This window comes from Taudactylus pleione, unplaced genomic scaffold (assembly GCF_031769625.1).
Source record: "Taudactylus pleione unplaced genomic scaffold, aTauple2 ptg000548l, whole genome shotgun sequence".
NCBI lineage: Eukaryota > Metazoa > Chordata > Amphibia > Anura > Myobatrachidae > Taudactylus > Taudactylus pleione.
The window spans coordinates 1864115-1878458 of record NW_028284950.1 but is presented as its reverse complement, the minus strand read 5'-3'; the positions used below and the strand labels follow the sequence as shown (position 1 = coordinate 1878458).

Here is a 14344-nt window from a genome sequence, read left to right as displayed (position 1 = left end):
AGAATCAGCCCCTGCAGGGGCCTGGAATGGAACTGGGCAAACTCCACCATGTCGAATGCCGACACCATGGACCCCAAAACTCTCATCGCTGAGTGCACCGACACTCTGCCACTGCTCAGACAACTGTGAATCCGCAGCTGTAAGGAGGAGACCTTCTCTGGAGTCAGAAAAATCCGTTGCTGACGAGAGTCCAGCAGGGCCCCCAAATGAACCATCCGTTGTGATGGGATGAGGGAGGATTTCTTCCAGTTGATCAACCAGCCGTGCGCCTGTAGACAAGCGACCGTCAGGTGGAGATGCTGGATCAGTACCTCCGGGGAGCTTGCCAGCAAGAGGAGGTCGTCTAGATACGGTAGCAACCGTATCCCCTGGCTCCAAAGGTGAGCCGCCATGACCGCCATCACCTTGGTAAATACCCTTGGTGCCGTGGAGAGACCAAAGGGTAGAGCCCTGAATTGGTAGTGGTTGTGGAGAATAGCAAACCGCAGAAAACGTTGGTGCGATGTTGCTATAGGCACATGGAGGTAGGCGTCCTGGATATCCAGGGAGACCATATAATCCCCCGGTTCCATCGCCAGTATGATGGAACGCAAAGTTTCCATCCTGAATTTGGGAACCCTGAGAAACCTGTTCAGGGACTTCAAATTGAGGATGGGGCGATGAGAGCCATTGGGTTTCTGCACCAGAAACAGCGTAGAGTAATACCCCATCCCACGTTGAGACTGTGGTACGGGTATAATGACCCCCGCCGTCAGCAAGGCCTCTATGGCTTCCTGAACCTGCAAGGCCTTGGTTTTGTCCTGAGAAGGACTTGTGCAAAAAAACTGGCAAGGCGGCCTGTGCCGAAAAGACAGGGCGTACCCCTGGGAGACCACTTCTCGCACCCACGCATCCGTGGTGGTATTGTGCCAGCACTGGGCGAATTGAAGAAGTCGGCCTCCCACTCTGGGGTCCCCCAGAGGGAGGCCCGTCCCATCACGCAGAAGGCTTATCTTCTGGCTTGGAAGAAGGGCGCCTAGCACTCCAGGCTTGCTTCTTTGGCTTTGAGGCGGTCTTGGGTGCGGACTGCCTCGGGAAGGACTGACCCTTTGCCTTGCCCTGAACCCGAAAGGAACGAAACGCCGAGCTCCGGACCTTAGCAGGTGTAGTAGCTGAAGGGAGGAAGGCTGACCTGGATTTTGCCAGGGTATCTACTATTTTGTCCAGGTCCGGACCAAATAGTAATTCCCCATTAAAAGGTAAGGCCTCCAAGCCTTTCTTTGAATCCGCGTCTGCTCTCCAAGACCGCAACCACAAGGATCTACGAGCAGACACTGCTGCCGCCGAAACCCTAGAGGTCAACAGGCTAGCATCCAAAGATGCTTCTCCAATGTAGGAGGCGGCATCTCTCATCTGTCCTAACAACGCCCTCTGGACGTCCGGAGATTCATCCGTAAACGTGTCCTCCAAGGCGTTGGCCCACCCCTCAATGGCCTTGGCCACCCAGGAGATGGCCATGGACGGCCGGGCTACAGCCCCTGAGAGAGAATAAATAGACTTTAGACAAGTCTCCACCTTCCTGTCCGTAGGATCCTTCAGCGAGGATATAGACGGCAATGGCAAAGTAGCACTCCTGATGAGGCGTGTTACATGGGAATCGACTGCAGGCGGAGCTTCCCATTTCTTACAATGCGCTTCCGGGAATGGATAATTGGACGCCAAGCGTTTCTGTGGCAGGAAACGCTTACTGGGCGTCTGCCAGGCCACCGCCATGTGATCAGTCAACTGATCAGACAAGGGGAACGCTGTAGAAGTAACCTTAGCCTTTTTAAAACTAGGATACCTTGACTTGGGAGCGGGTGCCTCATCCTCAATCAGAAGAATAGCCCGCACCGCCTTAACCAGAGCCCGCACATTGATGGAAGACTTAGTGTCTACCTCCTGGACTGAGGCATCTGAGGCTGAGTCATCCTGTACCTCACCATCATCCGAGAACCCCTCAGAATCCGAAAGATGCGCAGCCTGTGCCATGACTGAGCGTTTAGACGCCCTGGAGGGCACGTCACTGCGCAACATCGACTGAAAAGCCGAAGATGCTGCCGCCAAATCTTGGACAGTGTGGGAAAGCGCATCCACCCAGGGTGGAGGAGCTGTCACAGGAGCCTGAAACGGCACCACAGCCGGCTGTGCCACAGGGGTGGACTGAATATACATTGGCAACCCCGCATAGGGACCAACAGGCTGAGACCCCGGGGGAGTCTGCAATAATTGTGGGACACCCGGGGAATGGGGGATGGCAGGCTGGGGCAACGCCCTAGTAGGGGCGGCAGTCGGGACCGACAGACGGTCCGCGATGGACACCAGCACCTGGGAAACCATCGCCCATGGTGGCTCCTGCGAAATGGGAGGTTTAGACGTACCAGGGACCGCCTGGCACCGTCCGCACAGGCCGTCCTGTGACAAATCCTCCCTATCCACTCCTGCAGAACAGCGCCTGCAGGAGAACAATACCGGAGCCCCGGAGTGCTCAATCTCCTCCTCAGACATGACTTAGGAAGAAAACGTGCGCACTCACCAGTGTGCTGAACAACAGCCCACAATATGGCACCGTGTAGCACACAACTGTATGTGACGGACCTCACAAATACGTGATCTATATAGGTGAGGTCAGTAGAAACACCCTTCCCCCGCACACCTGTAGGGCTTGTAGGAGAAGGAAAGGGATAGGTACAGGCTGACAGTAAGTAGAAAAAAGACACAGACAGGCAGCACTAGCAAAAGTCACATACCATGCAGGAAGATATACTCACTGCACCTTTCCACTACAATCAACCTCCCAGATTCAGTGTCTGGGAGGGCTATAGCGCTGTGTACACTGTCCTTCTGCAGGGGAGAGGTACACAGGGGGACCGGTCCGCGTGCTCCCTGAGAGTATCCACACTGCCACAGAGAAAATGGCCGCTGGAGACCTCAGAGGAGGAGTGGCCGAGTATCTGCAGCTCAGCGACGCCAGACTACGGGCTGAAAGGCGCGCTGAGCTGAGGGGAGGAGCCGCTGACAGGGAAGGCTTCCTCCCCTGGCTAGCATATTAACCCCCGGGTTGCCGGCATCCCGCTTGCCGCGATATTAACCCTGGTGGTCTAGTGGTCTGGCGGGGTATGCCTCCGCTGGAGGGGGGGCCCGCCGCCACCGCTAGCGCCCCCGGTCTGTCCCCTAGACCGGGGGCATGGGACTGCATTTAAAAGGAACCCGCGCACCGCTGCTAATCAGCGGTGCGCGGCTTACCTGATCTCCCCGGCGTCTTCCGGCAGCAGTCCCGGGGGAAGCCAGAGTCCGGCTAGTACAGACTCTGGCTTCCCCCGCCGCGATCCCCAGTTCAGTGCTGGCGTCGCGGCGCCAGCAGGGAGAAGGAGCGGCAGCGTGGGCGTCTGTACAGACAGCCCAGCGCTGCCGCTCTGGAGAAAAACTATAGTAAAAAATAAATAAATTTAACTAAGTTAAATAAAAAAATTAAAAGCTTTAGGGGGCTGCTCCTGCAGCCCACCCCGCAGGGTGACCCGACTCCGGCCGGGCACCATCTAAAACTGAGGTGCCTGTGGCTCGGGGGCGGGGTATAGGGGAGGTTGGACCCAAGTGCATCCTGGGAGCAGCTAAAAGCTTTAACTCCGTGGTGCCCGAGGATCCAGGATCCAGCTATACCCCAAGGTCACCCTGTGGACCCCTATGGACCCTGAAGTAGAAATAAGCTTTTGGGCAGTCTGCAGGTATGGGGGAGGTGTGTTTTTTTTTTTTTTTTTTTATTGCAGGTGCATGCTGAAGGTGTTTTTCAGTTTTTGGTTTTTTTTTTTTAAACTTCACTTTTGTGATTATTTTTTTTTTTAACATTCACCAATTTTCATGTACCCCAAATTTGCTTGACTACTTATTTTCCCCCAAAAAAACATTGCTATTCTTCACCACTTGTTCAAAGACGATAATTAGCAGCTATTGAGAGCAAATAGCTTCAGTAGGGCTATTCGGGGGCAACTACATTGATCCCCAAGGTTAGTGCATCTTTTGGGGGGTGTCAGGCTGATTTCCGCAAATCTGAAAGCACTTTTTGCCTGTTTGCGTTTCGCCGGGTCCCATTTTGGGTCCTTTGGAATTAAATAGGGCGAAAAGTGGGGGCGTGCACGAAAAGTGAATTCGCCAAAAACACGCAGTGTAGGCGAAAAGTACATTTCGCCGACGGCAGAGAAATTATCGCGGCCTTAGTACACTATCTTCTCTTTATTTTAACCAAGATATTTTGCTGTGCTTTTTATATTATTGGAACGTTTTAAGTAAAATAATAAGTTAAATTTTAATGATTGTGCACCCCATACAGATCCTCTTTTTTTTTTTTTTTTTCTTTTTATCTAATTTGTAACATCTGGATCTGTGGTAGCACCCCCATCACTAATACTTACTAAGAACAATTATTAATTGGGGAACTCTTGTGATAGCACGTTTGGATTGACTTTTTTGTGCAACAGTTTTCTTTCCTTTCATACACTGAAGGACAAAGCACCACAGTCAATGTCTTAAGCGGCCTTAAAAACTGCCATCCGAAGTGCACATAGTATATACATAATACGATCAAAGCGTAAAATGACTGACCAATCAAATAACAGCTAGGGTGTTCTGGGGTAATCATATGCCCCTTTTCTGGGAGCGATGCTGGAGATCTTACGTCGAGGCCTGAGTACTTGCAAAGAAAGATTGGGGAATTGTTTGCTGTACAGTAACCACGGAGATGGGTGTGTGCTCTGTGCTTGCTACTTCCAAATGGTTCACAAATGCTGCAAGATGTACAACTAAACGTCTGCATGAAGTTGCCCCTTTAGTTGCCTGTATTCCGCTAGGAGACCCGTGGGTAGTGTCATTTTTTCCACTCTTCCGGACAATGCAGCTATAACCGATTTTGTTTTTAAACCAGTATCTTCTCATTTCTACATTTATAAATGTGATGTAAAAGTCCAAACTGAGACGAAATGTTTGTTTTACCTGTTTGATATATTAAGGACATTGGGGTAGATGTATGAACCACCGTTATGGGGGAGGAGTGGTATCAGCATTTTATGTGCGATGATACTGCTTCTCCCCCATGTATTATTGTTTGGTTCGTTGTGAAAAGACAGGGACACTATGCTATGTGCTGGGCAATGTATGAATGGTCAGTGCCGCTGACCGTTCCGACAGCTGCAACAATATTGTCCCTGCTGCGGCGTTTGCATGCGAGATCTTGCTATGTTTGGGAGAATACCGCCCAAAGATAGAAGGGTGGCAGATGGATGATGAGATGTTCATACATCTCATTCGTAGTGCTTTCTCCTCGGTAATGAGAAGAAGCAGGAAGAGTTGTAGCGGCACTATCCGTGCCGCTATAATACATCTGCCCCATTATTTAGCATTTTGTTGTGTGTTTGTATTAAACGTAGAGAGTGAGTAATGGGTCAGAGACAGAACGCGGGGCGGAGAGAGAATTAATAGAGGGAGAGATGGGGAAGAGAAGGAAAAAATCCCCTGCTGCGCCCAGCATCATAGCTAGCAACCTGGCAAATTACTGGTCCAATTATACTAATGGAAACTAAATAGGATAGTCATAGAATCAAAATAAGTAGTTTAGAAATGGTTTAATATTATTATGACACCTTTTGTTCCTGTAGGAAGGCACATCGGCAGTGGAGAACCTGAATGAAATGCAGTGTATGTGGTTCCAGACAGAGTGTGCCCAGGCATACAGGTCTATGAACAAGTTTGGGGAAGCACTTAAGAAATGCCATGAAATTGAACGAGTGAGTATTCCAAATTGTTGCTTCCTTTTTATTTATTTAAGCTATGCACAGAAATAGCTCTGCGTTTTTATTCAGTCATTCTTGGCTAATGTTTTATTTGAATGCATTCAATTTTTATTCTCTGTTCCTTTCTTCCTATTTCCAGCATGAAATCTGTAAAACAGAGATTTTGTACTTTTGAGTCTTAACTTTGTCAATCCTTCCAAAATAATTTCTCTAACGCAATGAGAACGTGTTTGGGAGAGAGGCCCACTTAGATCTGTGTCTGTTATAATCCCATTTTCTTTCATTACCGTGTTTGTTCCCAATTATAATTTGCTCTGGCGTTTGCAGGTGCTTTATAAGGGTTGGTTATGTGATCCCGGTGGTCAGGATGCCGGCTGTCAGAATACCGACAGCGGCTTCCCGACTGTCCCAATCCCGACAACTTAAGGTGCCCGAACGCTAACCTTTACCCCTAATCCTCCCTCCCCGTTGCCTGAACCTAACCACCCCTAGTGCCTAAACCTAACCTCCCCAAACCTAACTCTCCTCCTTTAGTGCCTGACCCTAACCCTTCCTAAACCTAACCCACCATATTTACCTTTGTGATATCGACTGCCGGGATTTCGGCGCTTGTATCTTAACCGTCTGCATCCCGTCAGCTGGGATGCTGACTACATCCCACTTTATAAATAAATCCTAATAATGTAACCCATTTACCTGCTTCAAAAACTATTCCCCCCCCCTTAAGTCAGTACTTTGTCGAGCCACATTTTGCGGCAATTACAGCTGCAAGTCGCTTTGGATAAGTCTCTATGAGCTAGCCACAACTTGGCCCTGGGAATTTTGCCCATTCCTCAAGGCAAAACTGCTCCAGCTTCTTCATGTTGGATGGTTTCCGCTTGTAAACAGCAATTTTCAAGTATAACCACAGATTCTCAATTGGATTGAGATCTGGGCTTTGACTAGGCCATTCCAACACATTTAAATGTTTCCCCTTAAACCACTCGAGTGTTGCTTTAGCAGTATGCTTCTGGTCATTGTCCTGCTGGAAGGTGAACCTCCTTCCCAGTCTCAAATCACAGGCAGACTGAAACATGTTTTGCTCAAGAATATCCCTGTTTTTAGCACCATCCATCTTTCCCTCAACTCGAATCCGTTTACCAGTCCCTGCTGCTGAAAAACATCCCCACAGCATGATGCTGCCACCACCATGTTTCACTGTGGGGATGGTGTTCTTTGGGTGATGGGATGTGCTGGGTTTGCGCCAGACACAGCGTTTCCTTGGTGGACGAAAAGTAAAATTTTAGTCTCGTATGACCAGAGCACCTTCCTCCATACATTTGGGGAGCCGCCCACATGCCTTTTGGCAAACTCAATCATGTTGTGTTATTTTTATCACGAAGTAATGGCCTTTTTCTGGCCATTCTTCCAAAAAGCCCAGCTCTATGGAGTGTACGGCTTATTGTGGTCACATGCACAGATACACCAGTCTCTGCTGCGGAACTCTGCAGCTCCTTCAGGGTTACCTTTGGTCTCTGCGCTGCTTCCCTGATTAATGCCCTCCTTGCCTGGTCTGTGAGTTTTGGTGGGCGGCCCTCTCTTGGCAGGTTTGTTGTGGTACCATGTTTTTTCCATTTGATGGTGCTCCAGGGGATCATCAAAGATTTGGATATTTTTTTATAATCCAACCCAAATTTGTACTTCTCAACAACTTTGTCCCTGATTTGTTTGGAGAGCTCCTTGGTCTTCATGGTGTGATGCCTCTTGCTTAGTGGTGTTGCAGCCTCTGGGGCCTTTCAGAAAAGGTATGTTTATACTGACAGATCATGTGACACTTAGATTTCTAACAGGTGGACTTCATTTCACTAATTATGTGACTTCTGAAGGTAATTGGTTGCACCAGAACTTCTGAGGGGCTTCATAGCAAAGGGGGTGATTACATATGCACATGCCAATTTTCAGAATTTTATTTATAAAGATTCTTTTTTTATATATATTTTTCTTATTTCTCTTCACCGAATTAGACTATTTTGTGCAGATCCATCACATAAAATTCAGATTTAAAAAATAAATTACAGGTTGTAATGTAACAAAAAAGGTAAAAAGCCAAGGGGGTGAATACTTTTGCAAGGCACTATGTGTTACTATCACCACCTACCAGTATCACATAATCTGGTAGTACTTTGGTCATTGCAAACTCTGGTGTAAGCTCTACAGTCAGGTGCATAAATATTGGGACATTGACAGAATTTTCATATTTTGGCCTCTATTCACCACCACAATGGCTTTGAAATGAAACAAACAAGATGTGCTTTAACTGCAGACTTTCAGATTTAATTTGAGGGTAATTACATCCAAATCAGGTGAACGGTGTAGGAATTACAACGGTTTCTATATGTGCCTCCCACTTTTTAAGGGGCCAAAAGTAATGGGACTATCAACTCAAAGCTATTTCATGGACAGGTGTGGGCTATTCCCTCGATATTTCTACTTCAGGGTCCATAGGGGGTCCACAGGGTTGACCTTGGGGTATAGGTTGGGAACCAAATCCGGGCACCACGCAGTTAAAGCTTTTAGCTCCCAGGATGCACTTGGGTCCACTCTCCCTATAACCCCACCCCCAAGCCAGAGGCACCTCAGTTTAAGTTGTGCCCGGCCGGAGTCGGGTCACCGTTTAGTGCAGTGGGGAGCTGATTAGCAGCCCCTAAGCTTTATTTTTTCTAAAGGACAGAGTTTTTTATTTTTCCTTTGGATTCTTCAGAGCGGCAGCGTCAGACTGTCCATAGGACGTCTAAGCTGCCGCTCCGTCACCCCGCTGGCGCTGAGACGCCAGTACAGATCTGGGGATCTCAGCGGGACCCCAGAGTCTGTACTAGCCGGACTCTGCGGGCGCCCAGGACTGCTGCCGGATCCACGGAGAGCAGGTAAGGTCGCGGATCACCGCTTGCGGTGATCCGCGCATTTGAAATGCAGTCCTGTGCCTCCGGTCTCTGGGGACAGACCGGAGGTGGCGGCGGGCCCCCCATACCCTGTGTGTCCACTAGACCACCAGGGACTTAGTGTTCGGTGCAGGGAGCCGGCGTCCCGGGGGTTAATAGCCGGCCAGGGGAGGAAGCTTTCCCTGTTACAGCGGCTCCTCCCCTCAGCTCAGCGCACCTTTCAGTATCTATAGTCTGGTGTCGCTGAGCTGCTTCCTCCGTGGGCCACGCTTCTTCTGAGGTCTCCAGCGGCCATTTTCTCTGTGGTGCAGCAGAGATCTCTGGAGATGGCAGTTGGTCCAGTCCCCCTGCGTACCTCACCATCAGGTCAGTGTACACAGCGCTGTAGCCTTCCCAGACACTGAATCTGGGTAAGTTGCATGCAGTGTAATAGTGCAGTATATTATATGACATGTTTATGTATATATGTATATATCTGCATTGTATGTGACTTATGCTAGTGCTGACTGTCTGTATTCTCTCACCTGTCAGTGTATATCTATCCCTTTCCTTATCTGCCCTAATACAGCTGTACTTGGGGTGGTTCTGAGACCTCACATTTATATACTTGTTAATATTTGTGAGGTTTGTCACATACTGTTGCGTGCTGCACGTTGCCATATTTTGAGTGGAACTGTGTGTTGCATACGCTGAAAATGGGTCCCTGCAGCTAATTTTTAGTATCAGTCAGGACCAGTATAGCGCTGCTTGATCAAGAGCGTTATGCTGCACCCATTTTTACTATCCTGCAAGCCATGTGCTGCAGGTGTTAATGCGGAGGATTTAACTCTTAAAGGGTTCTGTATGTGGCGTCATCGGGTGCCGGCCCCTTTCACGACCCCCTTGGGCGGTTTGTTTTCTCGGGATCCTCTTAATTGCGGATCGCCGGGCGGGCCCCATTGTTGTACCTCACTTGGGGTTACTTCACCATACTACCCCTTTTTCATCTCAGGGTATCTCGCAGTTTCTTGCACTCTTCCCCAGTGACACAGACTACCGCTCCCTACAGGGGTTTTTCGAGTATATGAATTCCCCCTGGTGCCACAATAGTCTGTCATGCCCCTTGCAGGGATTACCACAACAGCCACACTGGGTGGATGTCGTTTTTCTATGAAACGCAAATTGGCGTGGTTGACGCCCTGTGGTTACTTCCCACTTGGCTCTACCGTGAACTGGATACTGTTTTGGGCTCTTTCCCTCTTACACGGGGGGAAGCCTATCTCAAGTATTATTATCCCTGCTTTGGGCTGGTGGCAGGTCCATTCTGGTTAGAGTGAATGTTGACCTGCACCTGTATCATACACCCTCAGTATGGCGTGCCTTCTGGTTCCCTGTTGCTGACTAGCGGGCGGATCGCATGGCGGGACTCTGGCTGTTGCCAGATATGAGGTATTACAACAGTGTTTGGTCTCCTGTCCCAAATTCCCTGAGGGTCATCATGAGCCCCTCCTGGGGTGGATGGGCGTGTTACTCGTCTGATTACAGACGTTACTACGCCTCCCATTCCTGCGTGGTCGGATTCTTCTGATCCGTAGGTGGTAACTCTGCCTGAAATCAGTATACTCGCTTTCAGGGGTTGTTACCCATCCTACCATGGCTATAGCATGGTTGGTTAATACTATTACATACTGAGCTGATGCATTTGTAATGTTTTTTCCCCTCCAACACGTCTGGGGTTCAAATGTATTTGGTCGCTCTCGTAATATATGCAGTTGTCATAGGTGGACATGCCTATATTGGATACCAGCTCCTAACTTTCAGAGTTCCGGCTGCGACGGTATCCTCCGTAATACCCTATGGCTGCGCTCTGGGAATGCAGAGGTGCAGATACCATCTATAGGGTATATCTTGTTGGGTCCTGACCTTGACAGTGGCAGTACAAATTTCCCGCCTTCAGCTATGCTCACTATAGGGCCTCAGACTATTAAGTCTTTTTGTCCTCTGGGTCAGCCTAAAGGTCTGTTTCTTCATAGACTGTCGGCCTTTACAAGGGCCGACATATCCTGTTCCGAGCAGGCCTGGACTGCCAGCCGATCCTGCTTCTGAACCTACGGATATATCGTTAGCCTGACGAGACAGGCCTACCACTGGGAGATGGCGATTTTCTCAGTTTGCCCGGTACTAGTGTCTAGTTGCCGCGGCTACGTGGGTAGGAGGGTACGCACTCTCTTTGCTCAGGCGGCCTATTTCCATGTGATGGTACTCAGGCCCTTATTCGGAACAGGGCCTTACAAATCCAGAAAGCTATACAGTTGTTGCGGTAAGCGGAGCTAATTGGGCCATCCCCACTTTCTCAGCGAGGGACTGGTTGTTCTGCTTTCTTTCTGGTGCGGTGGCTGAATGGTCCTCTTTGGCCTATTCTCTGTCTCATTTCCCTGAACCAATTCCTAAAGCTACCTGGGCTCAGGAGGCAATCCCTATGCTCCATCATACTATGTTTGGAACCTGGGGACTTTATGGTATCACTGGAGATACAGGACGCGTGCCTACGGGTACTTACAGAGACCTTACCTCAGCATGGACTGAGGTTTGCTGTATCACAGCACTTACGATTTTTCGGGCTCTGCCTGTTGAGACTGCTCTCAGCCCCACAGGGGTTTACCAGCGTTTTGGATTTTCTGACAGTTCTTCTGTTCAGTATATCCCAATGCTCCTGTACCTGGATGGCCTCCTGCTCTTAGCAGGATCACCGGGGTACTTTACAGCCGGGTCAGGTTGACTGTGGCTTCTTCAGGGTGCAGACGTTTAATCAATGGGGAAAAAGTCCTCCCTGCATCCCTTTCTGGGTATTCTTCACCTAGGAGCCCTGCTGGATTCTCAGAATCTGAGAATTCTTCTGGCGTAAGACGGCATCTCCACTCTTCCATTAGGAGTACATGGATGTCTGCGCAGTCGACATATGTCTTTACACTCTGGGATGCATGGTCCACTATTCAGTGTCTGCCTTTGGAAGGGTGGAATGGGCTTAGTTCCATTCCATGCCTTTCCATAATTGGCTTATCTCCAGATGGAACAAGTTTTTTCTGTCTGATCACTGTTCAAACGATGATGCTCTCCCCGGAGGCAAGTCGGTCCCTTTTCGGGTGACTATGGCCATCTCGTCCAGGGTATTCTTTGCTAAGGACAGTGTCTGGTTCGCATCCATTTCAGTGCAGTTGGATGTCTGTCGATTCCACCCTGTCAATTAACTTGTTGGAACTTTAGCCTGTCTTGGGCCTTCACTCTGGCATAGCCCTTGTTTCCCGGTGAACCTGAAAAAGTTCAGTCCGACAGGGTCAGAACAGTGGCTTTCTTTTTAGCAATACTGTTCGTTGGGTGGCAATGTCAGGTATGTCATACATTCGGACATTGTCTAAGGGTCTCCTCCCGACCATCTCGACAGTGTTCATTTCAGGTGCTCTCCATTGGGAAGCGGGAGTCCTCAGCCGTCACGACGTGCATCCAGGGGACTAGTCTCTTCCCCAAGAGAGGTTTCATCTCCTGGTGAGCAGGGGGGGGGGGGTCCTCCTGAGGTGACCCTCATGGCCTTCTGACTCTATCACACTATGGTGTTACAGTCCAACTCTGGGGATTCTGAAGCAACCTTCAGTGACTCTTTGTCGGTGAAGTGGTTCTTCCAATTTGCGTACCTGTGTTCTCCGGTCTCCATTCTTCCTCGAGGGAAGTGTTTCAATCGAGACGGAGATGCTTTCCTGCTGGTGGCTCCTGATTGCCCCAGATGTCAGGGGTACTTGGTTTTTCGGAGTCTCTCCATCGATACTCCATTCCTGATGCTTCACTGCCCAGACCTGTTGTCTCAGGGTCCTGGGGTTTGCCTTGGACCTGGGTAGTTTGTCTTTGACTGCGTCCCTACAGTGGTCTTACGGCTTCCCTGGCTTTGTCATCGTTGGAATGATTAGAGCACATGGATCAGCTTTTGCTGGGACCTACCACAAACTGTGGCAGCCATAATTCTTATGGTATTATACCTGTCGATATGATCCTCTGGGGTCCAGGATTTCCAGATATTCTGGCATTCCTTCCGGCTGGCTTGGGTTTCACCCTCGGCCTGGCCTTCCTGACAGTGCGGATCTCTACACTGTCAGTATGATTAAGATATGGAATTGCTCCGCTCTGATATCCAGTTCATCCTTTGGAGTGTTTTCTGGATTATGCCTCCATTTGTCCTCCCTAGGGACTCCTTGGGAGTTAGTAGTGGTTCTTCGTTAACTCCGGGGAAAGTTAATGGAACCGCTGGTTGTGATAGCCATTACATGGTCTATTGCTTTGGCTTTCTCTCTTTCTCTCAGGGAGTTTATATCACCCAGGTGAGTGTCGGAATTGGGAGCGTTCTCATGTGGCTCCCTCTTCTGGAGGGCATCTTGTCAGGGTGTGAGTTGCTCTCACCCTGTGTTTCTTCTTAGTGATTTTTAGGTTCCATATTATTCTGGAACTTATGGTGAGGCCATTCAGTCCCCAGTCCTCTCGGCTGGTGTGGCCTCATTGACTGTAGTCCGGCCTCTGTGGATTTATGTGATCGGTTAATCGGACTCCTTGTTGGTGGTCTGAAATTTCTGGTTTTAACAGGAAAGGATGGCCGGCCTATGGCCAAATGTTGGCTGGACGGCCTCGTATGTCTTCTTCAGGGGCCTACCCATGGGTAGGCCTTTCTGTTATTGATGCTTGTTTTTTCTCGGGCCATGTAACCCTCGTGGGTGGCTCGCTGTGGCGCCTTGGCTGTTTTGCTTTGCTAGATGGCCACGTGGTCTTCTGTCCACACCTTTTTAAGGTTCTAGGCATTGGTTTCCTTTGCCTCTCCGGATGCTTCCTTTTTGGCGGCGGATTCTCCTCTCGGCACAGGAGCGTCCCCTCCCTTGGTTGAACTGCTTTGGGACATCCCCAAGGTCAACCCTGTGGACCCCCTATGGACCCTGAAGTAGAAAACAAGAGATATGGTAAGAACTTACCTTTGTTATCTCTGTTTCTACGAAGTCCATAGGGTCCACAGGGCGCCCGCCCTGACGCACCTGGCTTCGAATGGGCTGTGTGGCTGGTCACCGGTTTTCCGTCTCCCATTTCTGTGAGTATGGTTATCGAGTGTTCCAGTTTTCTCTCTCTTTTTCTCTCCTCCTCCGGCCTTTGGCTACTTACAAACTGAGGTGCCTCTGGCTTGGGGGTGGGGTTATAGGGAGAGTGGACCCAAGTGCATCCTGGGAGCTAAAAGCTTTAACTGTTTGGTGCCCGGATTTGGTTCCCAACCTATACCCCAAGGTCAACCCTGTGGACCCTATGGACTTCGTAGAAACAGAGATAACAAAGGTAAGTTCTTACCATATCTCTTGTTTTCATTATCAATTAAGCAGGTAAAAGGTCTGGAGTTGATTCTAGGTGTGACATTTGCGTTTGGAATCAGTTGCTGTCGACTCTCAATATGAGATCCAATGAGCTGTCACTATCAGTGAAGCAAGCCATCATTAGGCTGAAAAATCAAAACAAACCCATCAGAGAGATAGCAAAAACATTAGGTGTGGCCAAATCAACTGTTTGGAACATTCTTAAAAAGAAAGAACGCATCGGAGAGCTCAGCAACACCAAAAGACCCGGAAG

At 49.3% G+C, this 14344-nt stretch overlaps 1 protein-coding gene across 1 annotated transcript in view; it reads left to right on the top strand.

Annotated features, from left to right (window-relative positions):
- Positions 1-14344, top strand: part of NAA15 (N-alpha-acetyltransferase 15, NatA auxiliary subunit) — a 126403-nt gene that overhangs the window by 73478 nt on the left and 38581 nt on the right. The window contains exon 13 of the mRNA XM_088451449.1: positions 5667-5795. Within this exon, the coding sequence (XP_088307575.1) occupies positions 5667-5795 (129 nt within the window). The remainder of the gene's footprint in view (positions 1-5666; positions 5796-14344) is intronic.